We start from the raw sequence: 12,828 nt of genomic DNA, 5'->3' as shown, positions 1-12,828 counted from the left end.
GCAATGGCCTTCGATCTTGGCTTTTTGTCCATCGCGTTATAATATTTTATTACCATGCTTTTACCCGCACCCAATCTTTCCTCTCCCACCTAATTACCTTTTTTAATTCTAAATTTTTTTAAAAATATACTTCTTTTAAATTTTTCTACTCCATATGCTCATATGTATGGATTGGATTGTTTATAAATGTTCATTAGATCTCACATTCATTAGAGATAGAGAACGAAACATTTCTTACAATGGCATGAAAATCTCTCCCTAACAGACGCGTTTTAAAATCTTGAGCTAAGCTCGAAAGTAAAACTCAAAAATGACAATATTATGAATCTCGACTATTCGCCTATATAATATCACATTAAAAAATAATAATAAAAACGCTGATGAAAAGCTCACTGTGCTTACGTGTAGATATATCGTACCAACTTTATTAAATTATACATTTCTCCTCGTATATTTAATGTGATACTGATAAATGGTTAGAATATGTTTTTTAAAAATAATGAATACGAATTCTTTTATTTTTAAAACTAAAAAAAAATGTTCAAAGGAGGTAAGTAATTTATATATATTTGTTTGGTAAAATAATTTGGAATTAATATTTTAGTTGTAGAGGGAAAAAGTAGTTGAATTATGAAGGTTGTCTACATTGGAAGCATTTATGAAGTGATCGACTAACCTTTTAATTAATGTAATTAATTCCATTTATTAGAAAAAAATAAAGAAAATAGCGAAAATATGACACGTGCGAACTTCACATTTGGCTCGAGGGACCATAGGAGAAAATAAAGACAAGAGTAGGGACTAGAAAGCAATTCGAATAATGTCACGGCTTCCATGGAAGCTTCCCTTTTATATTTATCCTTTTGCCATATTCCTTTTTTTTTTTTTTTTTTAATTAAACTCATTAATTGTTTTATTTTAAGATTAAATTAATTAAATTTGAATGGGGTGATTTATAATTGTTTTTGAAGAAAGAAGGGTGGAGTAGCAAATAATTTTCCAACGCCCACATGATTGTTTGAATTATGGGAGGTTGAAAATTAATATTGATTAAAGATAAATTAATATTAAAAAGACAAATTGAATGGTCCACAAACCACATTTGTCAATACGTGTAAAAGCCTCCCTTCAGAATATGCATATCCCCTTTCTTAATCAATACTTTACCTACTTTTACTTTCTCCTTTTTTTTTTTTTCTTTATTATTATTATTATTTTCTTTTTTATTTTGTGGCCCACCCAATTTTTTTAATTATTTCTAAATTTATTTAACTTTAAATCAAATCACATCTTAATTATGGGATTAAGATTTGCAAAAATTAATCTCTTTTAATTTTGAATTTATTTAACTTTTATTTAAATCTTGAATTTGAGTCATGTAATTTGTTTATAAATAAAAAAATAAAAAAAAAGGGGAGAAAAAGAGGTGGAAGTGGAAGTAGCTTTCAACCGAAGGTGGGGACCACCCTACTTTTGCAAATTCTGTGCCTCTTTTTCCTCTTTTCCCTTTTTGCCCTTTTTGTAATCCAAAACCTCATTCTTTTGCCTTTCCCTTACTTTAGTGGGATGAGGGATATACCCTAATTTTTAGGGTTTTCAAAGAATCCACCCTTCTTTTCTTCTTTTTCCAATTCCAATTCTTTCCCTTTATTTATTTATTTATATATATTTATATAGATATTTGTAACGGCTCCCATCCATAGCTAGCAGATATTGTCCTTTGTGGTGCTTTACCTTTTGGGCTTTCCTTACTTTAAAACGTGTTTGTTACGGGAAGGTTTCTACACCCTTATAAATGGTGATTAGTTCTCCTCTCCAACTGATATATATATATTAAAGTTTTTCGTGTATCTCGATACGTTTTATGTTTATGGTTTTCGATTTTTGGAAAATAGAACTTTCTACAAAATTCATGTTTCTCGTGCTCTTGTTTCTAATTTCGAGTTTTTTTTTTCCAAATTACAAATAAAAGTGTTAATTTATGATTTTTGACTTACAAAATTGTGCAATAAATTATTAATTTTTTTATTATTTAAAATATAACAAAAAATGATTATTAAGTTTCTAAATTTTGATTTTTTTTTCTATTTATTTTTTGGAATGTGGGTTGCTACATGTAAGTGGATAATAAATGGATAGGTCCAATGAGTTTCTCTATTGGGCCTGCATTAATTAAGAAGAAAAGCCCACTAGCTATATCGCCGGCACGGCCCATTTATAATGACAACGGGCCATTAGGTCCAACGCCGACACTCATTTTGGGCTTGATGGATCTGGGCAATTCAGAACAATTTGGGCTTGGATATGTGAAAAGGCCCACTGATTCTGAATTAATTAATTTAAAATTTAGTTTGATTTTTAATATTTGTAAGAAAATAAATAAATAAATAAAACCTGTGGTATTTTACGTACCGCGTTCAGTTCTCAAATTCTCTCGCACTACGCAGTCCCGCGTTACCACTGCTACCTCGTCGCCGTTTACTCGCCGGAACCCAGATCGTTGCCGCTTTCTGGGTCCAAGCCTTGTTTTTGCAGTTCATAATATATCCCTTCTGGGTAAAGTCCGTCGAACTGTAATAAGATTACGACCTTCAGAATCGGAGGTGAGTGAATCGGAGCCTTCGCCGGCATTTTGGGACAGACGTTGTTTTCTTTTCTTCGCGATCTCCTTCTCAGTTGTTGCTGCTCGCCGGCACGGCCCCATCGGAAGTTTAATTTTCGTTATTCTTTTCCTATCTCCATTTAGTCTGTAACCGGACGCCGCCTCACGCCAGTCTTCTTCGGCAGTCCCTCATTGCTTGGTCTCGTTCTTCAAGTATGCTCATAAAAGAATATAGAAAAAAATTCTTCTCGTTGTCCAAGTTTGAAATCTGGTCTGATTTGAAATCTTTTTAAAATCTGGGGTTTCAAGCAGAGGGAAAAGAATTTTGTAGAAAATTGAATTGAACCAAGCCAAATTTATGTCCAGCTCTAATTGTTAGGGTTTCAGGAAGCTTAAATTTAAAGTTGGTATTTCATTTTCAGATTATGTATTTTTATTGTTTTTGGATTGTCTGTAGACTCACTGTTTTAGTCTCTGAATTCAAGCAGCATTGGTGCAGCATGTTTCTGACACGAATATTTGGGCGGACATTTCTAGCTGCTGCTAGATCAGAAACTTCAGCTGCTACAGCTGCTGCTGGCTCTACAGCTAGGACAGGGTACAATCCGCTCGAGGAGTTTTTTGAGGCACATAGAAGTCCAGACGATGACAAACCTGTTGTATATGGTATATTCTTATATTTCCCTTGAGCTTTGGCCCTTGTTAACCATCAATAAATTTGTATTTTGGTTCATTCAATTTGCAAAAATTTGCCTCAAGATCCTTTTTGTTGGGGATGACAATATATACCTGGGTGTCTGGTCGGATATAGTGGAATTTGAACTTCAAGTCGTGGAGGGTCTACTCACTCATGGGAATGAATACAAATTGTTTGGATACAGCCACCATGCTACAAGTAAATACCCTCCTTCTTGTGCATGGAGTCTGAAGGCATCTTTTAAGAAAACAAGATTAGAAGTGGCTATGGACTACCCAGTACTTGATCAAAGTTCAAATAATTGGTCGCTGGGGACTCTGGATTCGGCTTCATTGATAAAACATATAAACATATATATTGAGTTTGATGGTAGAATTCTCCTTCTTTGTTTTCTTTGAAAACATGGTTGTTTGTAGAATTACCCGATTCGTTGCGAAGTGAAATTAGGAGCAAGGACTTTAAACAGATGTTGGCTGCCACGATCATGTCTGATTTATCTACTTAGCTTCTATACCTTTTGGCTTTCACAGCTTTCTTATTGCTGAAACTGTGTAATGTGTGCCATATGATCGACCTTTGAAAATTTTATGTGGAGTTTTGAAATTTTTACAAATTGCTCTCGGTATGATTGCGCACGAGATACAAGTGTTATGTTAATATTCTAGCATTGTGTCTGTTCATGCAGTTACTCTCTTAGTACAAATTTGAATGCTTCCTTTTTGTCAAGAGGCTTTTGTTTAAGGATTTTAGATGCATACTTTCCTCATCTCAATTCTCAGACTTGATCTTTGCACAAAGTTGCTATATATATATATATAGGCCCTACTTCAGAGGAATAACGATGTCTTTTAAAAGCTAAAACAATCAAAACCAGAGTATGTAATAGAAAATTCTAATGAGATTTGGAAGGTTCTCTTTCTTGGTAGCCACCTATGTAGGATAGGAATATCCTTAAAGTTGTTTGACTCCATTACTATAGGCTTAGATACTTTTGTATCTTATGAATTTCTTGATATATAACTCTGTACGGTTAGCTCGTGGACGTACGGTTTGTTCTGGATGCTTGCAAACAGAAATGGCACTTGTTGCTTGGTAATTTTCTTCAGTATTGTGACTGATTGAAATATATAGTATAGATAAACAATTGTGGGTTAAAAGACAAAACTCACTTTTCTTGAAAAATGGAAGGCAAGAAAAGGCCCTTCATTAGACTTTAGTTGTTAGAACAAGTGGGTCCACTAGAATCTCATGGCTGAGATCTTGTGCTTTCTTCAAAACACAATATTGAGATTCTCATTGCAATGTCTATGCTGTCAGGTCGAAGTTGGAAGGCTTCTGAACTGCGGCTCAAGTCTTGGGACGATCTTAATGAGTTATGGTATGTCCTGTTGAAGGAGAAAAATATGTTGATGACACAGCGGCATTAACGCACAAAATCTAAGGTTTCCTAATCCAGAACGCATTCCCAAGGTAAATAGAGGCGCAATTTGCTTTCTATGTTTTGTTATATCTGTTCCCTTAGAACTGCTAATAGCTATCGTTTAACTACTTCTCTATTCTAATTTCGACGTTGGTTGCTGATGATCGTAATTTAGGTGAGGAAGTCAATGTGTCGAATCAAACATCTCGTTGATCCTCGGAGATCCGCAGAGATGAGGAGGATGATAATAAGCTAATCAATGATTCGAACCCAGCCTTGTACGGGGAGGAAGTCGGGCGTCTATGAATTGAGTTGATTGTGTAATCGAGGATCTCGTTAGGAGTCTAATCTAGTTTTAACCACGATATTGGAAGATTTGGAGATGGTTATGAATTGTGGGAACATGATGATGGAGAAGATTATTGTAGAAGATTTAGATGTGATGTGTGTGCTGAAAATGAAAGAGTTGACAAAGAAAAAAGGGGGAAATAATGATGGTTTGATGTTGTTGTGTTGGGAAAATGAGAGTATGTTGATTAGACTTGCTCTGCTTTTTTATTAGCTTCTTAATCAAGATTGTTTATGTTCATGAGGGACCCCTCCTCCCTCCCTCCCTCTCTCTCTGCAGCTTTCTTTCTCCTCTTGTTCTTCAAGTTTTGCCACGTGGGGCAATCTTATTGGAGCGATGTACTCAAAACTCACTCAGGAAATTGTACATTATATGGGTTTTGGTGACAGACAGGGAGGGTCGAGCGTCACCGACTGGGTAACCCAACCACCCCTTGGAAGAGGATGCCCGTATGGGAAAGGGGTTGTGGGACCCATACAATGACGAAATCAGGCAGCTAAGGCCCTTGGATTGAATGTCAGAGCCTTGTAATTAAAATCAAAAGTCAAATTTTTAATTTTTTTTTTTATAATATAAGAAAAAAGCATTTTGGGGCACGTTGTACCAAGTCACTTGGGGCTGTGGTGGGGGGAGTTGCATCACCGCCATGTCTATTTATCATTTACTCAGCCCAAATTGCCCGATCTGCCCGGGACTGCCCGGTCTCGGCTCCCTACCAAGTACCAAGTACACATTTCCTTTCTGCCTTCCGTTTTTCTCTTTCGTTCTTTTTTTTTTTTCCCCTTACTCCTCTCCCTCATCATCCCCCGTTCTATGTGCGCATTCGATTTTCTCTCTCTAGATTCTCGCACTCTTCTCTCTTTCTCTCTCTCTTTCTAGGTTGAAAGGCGGCTCGAAATCTTTAATCGTCTTCTTCTTGCGTCTGCTTGGATCGGGACCTTAATTGGATCAGTCTTGGTTAGATAAGGTAAACCCTAGAATCGTATTTATTGGTACGCCGGTGTGGGATTTCCGCAAAATCCCTCTTTCCTCTATCGGGACATGATACCAGGGCAACGTTTTGTATTGATCTAGGGTTTCTCGGTAAGCGGATAGTTTTGAATTGCCTTTCGTCTGATGAATTAGGGTTAGGATTGATGGTACTCGTTCGGCGTGAAGGTGGGATCGAGGTTGGAATTGGGGAAAATGCAAGGCTATGCATGGGCGTCGAGGTGAGAACTGGAAACGGAGTCGGCACATGTGGACAGTCCCCACACGCGGTACCCAGATCGTAGAAGCAGATGGTTCTTCGTCATCGTCTTCATCTGCACCTACTTCGTTTTGCAAGGTAATGTTTTCTGTTTCTTTATCCCGATTGTCCTTTTTTAAGGTATTCCCTTTGTGGTTCAGCTTTCTTTGTGCTTGTTTTAGCTCGTGCTGGCAAACAAAGCATTCGCTGTTGTAGGGAAATGAAAAGGTTGAAGAAATTGCTGGTTGCGTCAATGTTGGAGGGAGGAATTGTTTTTAGTTCTAATGTTCATTCTTTCTCTATGGACGAATTTAGTAAAATGTCTCTCAAGCCCTGGGTGCGGCATGGATTTTTTTTTTAATTTAAATTTTTGTGGATCTTGGCACTCGATGAGCGGTCTGGAGGCTTCAGAAAAAGTCTCATGATTATTACAAAAAAATATGCAACTGATTTTCTGCTCGGCATTACCGAATGCGAATGTAGATTCTTTGTCTTTAGGACGGGGCGTTAATTCATTGAAACTAGCCAATTTTTTTTTCCCTTCCAACCGATGGATGTTTTGCCTTCGACCCATCTGTTTTAGGTTTGATGCTAATCCCAAGGCATATTTGCTTCACCAGGGGCAGGATGTTCATGAACTTAACTTCAGCGGTTTCTTATTACCTTTTTTATTTTGAGAAATGGGTTTGTATATGGTGATCGAATAAGACATCTTATTGACTAGTTTGAATCAAGAAGCAATTCAATGTGTTTCAACAAACATTTTCTCTTAAAATATTGTTTGGACGTGTATTAGATGATATAATTGAATCCACGTATGCTCGCATAAGGGAATTGTTCTCATGAGGAAAACATTGCTGTTTTTTATACTTAAAAGGTGCAAGCTTTTCCCCCTCATGGGTTTTTTTTGGGAGCTGGGAAGGAATACATCATGTGCTATAATATCATGTAGCTTCCTCTAGTCTTGCTTGCTATTTCCAATATTTTAGTTACCCTCTAAAATTTCAAATGTCTATTGGCAGGCACTTCTTTTTTATGACTCACTATTCTCTACTATCTTTGAACAGGGTGGACGTAGGATTAGTGTTGGTGATTGTGCTCTTTTCAAACCCCCCAAAGACTCCCCACCTTTTATTGGCATAATCCGGTGGTTGACTACTGGTAAGGAGAATAAATTGAAGTTGGGTGTGAATTGGCTTTATCGATCTTCTGAATTAAAGCTCGGCAAAGGCATCCTTTTGGAAGCTGCGCCCAACGAAGTGTTCTATTCCTTTCACAAGGATGAAATTCCTGCTGCATCTTTACTCCACCCGTGTAAAGTTGCATTCCTTCCTAAGGACATCAAACTTCCATCAGGAATTTCGTCATTTGTGTGCCGGAGAGTGTATGACATAAGGAAGAAGTGTTTATGGTGGCTAACTGATCAGGATTATATTAATGTAAGCTCCTGATGCTTTATTCATTATTCTCTATTAGATGGTGTGATATTAGGTTAATTGTATTTGTTTTATTAGGAACATCGGGAAGAAGTGGATCAATTATTAGACAAGACAAGGTTAGAAATGCATGCTTCAGTCCAACCTGGTGGCCGATCACCTAAGCCTACTAGTGGTCCAACATCAACATCTCAGTTAAAAGCTAATTCAGATGGTGTTCAAGCCACCTTTCCTTCTCACACGAAAGGCAAGAAAAGAGAGAGGAGTGACCAGGGATTAGAATCTGTTAAACGTGAACGCATTGTAAAAGCTGATGAAGGGGATTCTGCTAACTGCAGATTGGAAAATACTTTAAAGTTTGAGATCACAAAAATTGCTGAAAAAGGAAGCTTAGTTGATTCTGAAGCTGTAGAGAAATTGGTGCAGCTTATGCTGTCTGATAGTGACAAAAAAATTGATTTGGCTGGCAGATCAGCACTTGCAGGTGTGATAGCTGCCACAGATAAGGTTGAGTGCCTTAATCAGTTTGTGCATCTTAAGGGTTTACCTGTGCTTGATGAATGGCTCCAAGAGGTTCACAAGGGAAAAATTGGCAGTGGCGGTAGCCCCAAGGATAGCGATAAAGCAGTTGAGGAATTTCTACTGATTTTGCTTCGAGCCCTTGATAAACTACCTGTAAATCTTCCTGCTTTGCAGATGTGCCATATTGGAAAGTCTGTGAATCATTTACGCTCACATAAGAACTTGGAAATTCAGAAGAAAGCAAGGAGCTTAGTGGACACATGGAAAAAACGCGTTGAAGCTGAAATGAACATTAATGATGCAAAGTCTGGTTCAAACCAAGCTGTTGCATGGAGTGCAAGAACTCGATCATCCGAAGTTGCTCATGGTGGGAGGAACCAAGATGCATCCTCTGAAGTTGCCATGAAGAGCTCGGTTTCTCAGCTTTCTACATCCAAATCTGCTTCAGTTAAGCTTGCTCAGGATGATAGTGTTACAAGATCTGCATCTGCCTCTCCTGGTTCTATGAAACCAGTTTTATCACCCGCATCAGCAAGTATTAACTCAAAAGATGGATCATCCAGAAATCCTGGTGTTTGTGGCACAGCTGATCTTTCTCAAACTATTGCCAGGGATGAAAAGAGTAGCAGTTCCAGTCAGTCCCATAATAATAGTCAATCTTGTTCTAGCGAACATGGTAAAAGTGGTGGTTTAGGGAAGGAGGATGCCAGAAGCTCTACTGCTGGTTCAATGAGTGTGAATAAGATCTCAGGTGGTGGATCTCGACAGCGCAAATCAGTCAATGGATTTCCTAGCACTGTTCTCTCCGGGGCTCAACGAGATGTAGGGTCAGGAAAAAGTTCTTTGCACCGAAACACAGTTTTAGAGAGATCATCACAATCGGGAACGACCTATGAAAAGGCATCTGATGGACCTATTGGTGAGGGAAACAGTCCTAAATTGATAGTTAAGATCACCAATCGTGGCCGAAGTCCTGCACACAGTGTCAGTGGTGGATCGTTTGAAGATCCTTCAATAATGAATAGCAGGGCTTCTTCTCCTCCACTTTCAGAGAAGCATGATCAATTTGATCACAGTAAGAGTGATACCTGTCAGCCTAATATTACTGGAGATGTGAATGTCGAGTCCTGGCAGAATAGTGATGTAAAGGATATGGTGACCGGCTCTGATGATGGCGATGGATCTCCTGCTGCTGTACATGGTGAAGATCGATGTCAGGCTGTTGAGGACATAAAAGTTTCAAGGGCGAATGATCATAAAAATGGGAAGTTACATGAAGCTTCTTTGAGCTCCATAAATGCTTTAATTGAGAGTTGTATTAAATGCTCCGAAGCTAGTATGCCTACCTCACTCATGGATAATGTTGGAATGAATTTACTTGCTAGTGTAGCTGCCGTTGAGATGTCAAAGTCTGATTTTGTTTTGCCTTCTGATACACAAGGAAATATCACTGCAGTTGACCGAACCTCCAGAAGCAGTGATTGTAAAGTTAAAGCATCTTATCCTGAAGAGGAAGCTAGAGATAACATCCAGTCAAATGATGCTATGGATGTTCCTGAGCAGGGCGTGATCACTACTTCTTTTGGAGCTAAAATTGTGGATGGAAGGTGTGCTTCACAATCTGAAGAGAAACCGGTTGGAGATTTGAGTGGTCATTCAAAATCATCTGGTGTAAATTTGCAACCAACTGCTGTGCCATTTCCAGATGGTTGTATAAAAATGAACGAGGCTGGAGGGCCTATCTCTCCTTCTAGGATGCCAGAGAAGGGCTCTGAGATGGAGGGGGCTAAACCAGTTGAAGACAGTAAGGCAGCTGATGTAGTTGATGGAGATAGCAGTCCAGAATCTAAACCTAAGCCAAGCAGTTCTTTGCCTGATGGTAGTGTGGTTGGTGATGGTATCTCGAATCGTGAAGTTGAAGCGGATGTTGTTAATGACCCTTTGCATAGGTTGCAAGAAGTTGATGGCAATACAAACGATAGACTGCATGGTGTTAGTACATCTGACCGAAGGCTATCTTCCAAGTTGAACTGCGATTCTGCCAAATTAAGGAATGATGAATTACTTCAGGCTTCAGGCTCTTCAAGTAATTTGATTTCTGTAAGTGCAAGTGAGATGAAGGGCGAGAAGAATGATGAAACCAACACATCAGCTGATGTGAAACTTGAAAAACCTCAAAGCGACCTGGATCCTATGGTATCTGAATCCCGAAGTGTAGGTGGCTCATGTTCAGCGACCAACCTTGAGGGCGAGCACATGGAGGAAAATTTGGAATCTAAATTTAATAAGGAGAAAAATGGAGGACAAACACATCATTGGCAATCTATTCTCACTCCTGTTCGAGAAACTGAACAGCCTCTTCCATCCAAGAGGTCCAAATTAGCTGGTGCTGAAGCAGAAGAAGCAGAGGAGTCTACATCCACTGCTGCAGATGTTGGTTCCATGTCTGCTTCAGGAGCGCCAGATATGGATGCTAAGTTGGAATTTGATTTGAATGAAGGCTTTAATGTAGATGATGGAAAATGCAGTGAGCCAAGCAGCATTCCTGCTTCAATTACAACTGTTCAGTTAATTAGTCCGTTACCCTTTCCTGTATCTATATCTAATGTGGCAAGCAACATTCCTGCTTCAATTACAGTTGCAGCTGCAGCAAAAAGACCCTTTGTACCACCTGATGATCTATTGAGGAGTAAAGGGGAACTTGGCTGGAAAGGATCAGCCGCCACAAGTGCTTTTCGACCTGCTGAACCTAGAAAAATTCTAGATATGCCACTAGGTGCTCCAACTGCTTCACTTCCTGATGCTGCAGCCAGTAAAATTTCACGACCCCCATTGGATATTGACTTGAATGTTCCTGATGAAAGGACTCTTGAGGATATGAATCCCCAGATATTTTCTGAGGAGGTAGCTTCTAAGTCTGGCCTGGTTAATAATCGTGATCTAGCACGTGATATAGGTTCCACACATGGGCGTTGTTCTGGAGGACTAGATCTTGACTTAAACCGAGTTGATGATGCTCCTGATCCAAGCAGCTTCTCCTTGAACAACTGTCGTAGAATAGAAACTCCTCTTAGTGTTAAATCATCAACTGTTCGTCTCAATGACAAGGTGAATTTTCACAGGGACTTTGATTTGAATGGGCCTATTGCTGATGAGAGCACTACTGAACCGTCAATATTTCCTCAGCATGCTAGAAGCCATATGCCATCCCAGCCAACTGTTTCTGGCCTTTGGATGAACAATGCAGAAATAGGAAATTTTCCATCCTGGTTTCCTCCAGGAAATGCTTATTCTGCTGTTGCAATTCCATCAATTATGCCTGATAGAGCAGAACAGGCTTTTCCAGTTGCAACAAATGGACCGCCCAGGATTTTGGGACCCACAAGTGGTACCAGTCCATATAGCACCGATGTCTTTAGAGGCCAAGTATTATCATCTTCTCCTGCAGTGCCGTTTCCTTCAACTTTTCAATATCCTGTCCTGTCTTTTGGAAACAGCTTTCCTCTACCCTCGGCCACATTTTCAGGCAACGCAACAACATATGTTGATTCGTCATCTGGTGGCAGGCTTTGCTTCCCTGCGGTCGCTTCACAGTTCTTAGCTCCTCCCGGTGCAGTTTCAACGCATTATCCAAGACCTTTTGTTGTCAGTCACTCAGATGGCGGCAACAATACTAGTTCTGATAGTAGTAGAAAGTGGGGGAGACAAGGTTTAGATCTAAATGCTGGCCCTATTGTTCCAGACGTTGAAGGAAGAGAGGAATCATCGTCCTTGGTACCAAGGCAACTATCTGTTGCCAGTTCGCAAGCCACCACCGAGGAGCATATGAGGATTTACCAGCCAGCAATTGGCATGATGAAGAGAAAAGAGCCAGAGGGAGGGTGGGATGGGTACAAACAGTCATCATGGTAGCAGAAAGATCCTGTTGAATCCTCAAAGCTGGTGAGTTTGTTTAATCTTTCTAGTTTTGACCGCGGGGGAAAGATGTTGTAAGGGTGGGATGGGGGTACATGGTGTTGGATGGCGCTTTAATATGAATATATGTATATTCCATGATTTATTTTCTAATGTTGAAAGTGTTAATTATCTGTTTTTCAGTGCTTTGAGGATTGGCATTGAGCTGACTTCCACTGCTGGTTGTCATCTTGGTGTGCTTTTTGGAGGAGGTAGTGAGTAGTATCTCATGTTCTTCATGGTCTCCAACCCCACACCTTTTCTCTGTATCAGTTGTGACTTAAAAAAGGAATGTCTGGGGCCTTCAAGCTTCTTGTCACTTGAATTTGTTCTGGGTGGCTGCAGATAATTTCATCTTTGTAGATATTTAACTGTTGGAAAAGCATGCTCTATCTGATAATTGGTGCCGATAAAGGTGTTCAGTGCATCAATTTAATATACTGTTGAACTCAAAATCTTTCCCATCCTTTTTGCAGCTATTTCACCAATATGAACCGGTGAATTGCCTTGAGCATATTTATAATTTCATTTTTTTTCCCTGAAAGCCAGAGAGTTCTACCCTCGTTTTTTTTTTTTTTTGTTGCAAATAATCAATGGCCAGGTTATGAAACAGTGTTGTA

At 39.2% G+C, this 12,828-nt stretch overlaps 1 protein-coding gene and 1 pseudogene across 4 annotated transcripts; both read left to right on the top strand.

The window, feature by feature from the left end:
* Positions 1-2,409: 2,409 nt before the first annotated feature.
* Positions 2,410-5,308, top strand: LOC111435070 (annotated as a pseudogene).
* Positions 5,309-5,769: 461 nt separating this feature from the next.
* Positions 5,770-12,752, top strand: LOC111434964. 4 transcript variants are annotated; one of them, XM_023072328.1, is made up of 5 exons: positions 5,770-6,035; positions 6,227-6,395; positions 7,364-7,735; positions 7,811-12,196; positions 12,353-12,752. In XM_023072328.1, exons 2-4 carry the CDS (start codon positions 6,264-6,266, stop codon positions 12,164-12,166), a joined length of 4,860 nt encoding a protein of 1,619 aa, XP_022928096.1. In that variant the 5' UTR covers positions 5,770-6,035; positions 6,227-6,263; the 3' UTR covers positions 12,167-12,196; positions 12,353-12,752. The 4 variants fall into 4 exon arrangements, with proteins under 4 accessions (XP_022928096.1, XP_022928075.1, XP_022928089.1 ...); XM_023072307.1 differs by having other exon boundaries at positions 6,143-6,395; XM_023072321.1 differs by having other exon boundaries at positions 5,770-6,151.
* The last annotated feature ends 76 nt before the right edge of the window (positions 12,753-12,828 follow it).

Source organism: Cucurbita moschata, unplaced genomic scaffold (genome assembly GCF_002738365.1).
Source record: "Cucurbita moschata cultivar Rifu unplaced genomic scaffold, Cmos_1.0 Cmo_Scf00003, whole genome shotgun sequence".
Lineage (NCBI taxonomy): Eukaryota > Viridiplantae > Streptophyta > Magnoliopsida > Cucurbitales > Cucurbitaceae > Cucurbita > Cucurbita moschata.
Note: the sequence above shows the minus strand (reverse complement) of the source record. Positions and strands in the feature narration are given on the sequence as shown.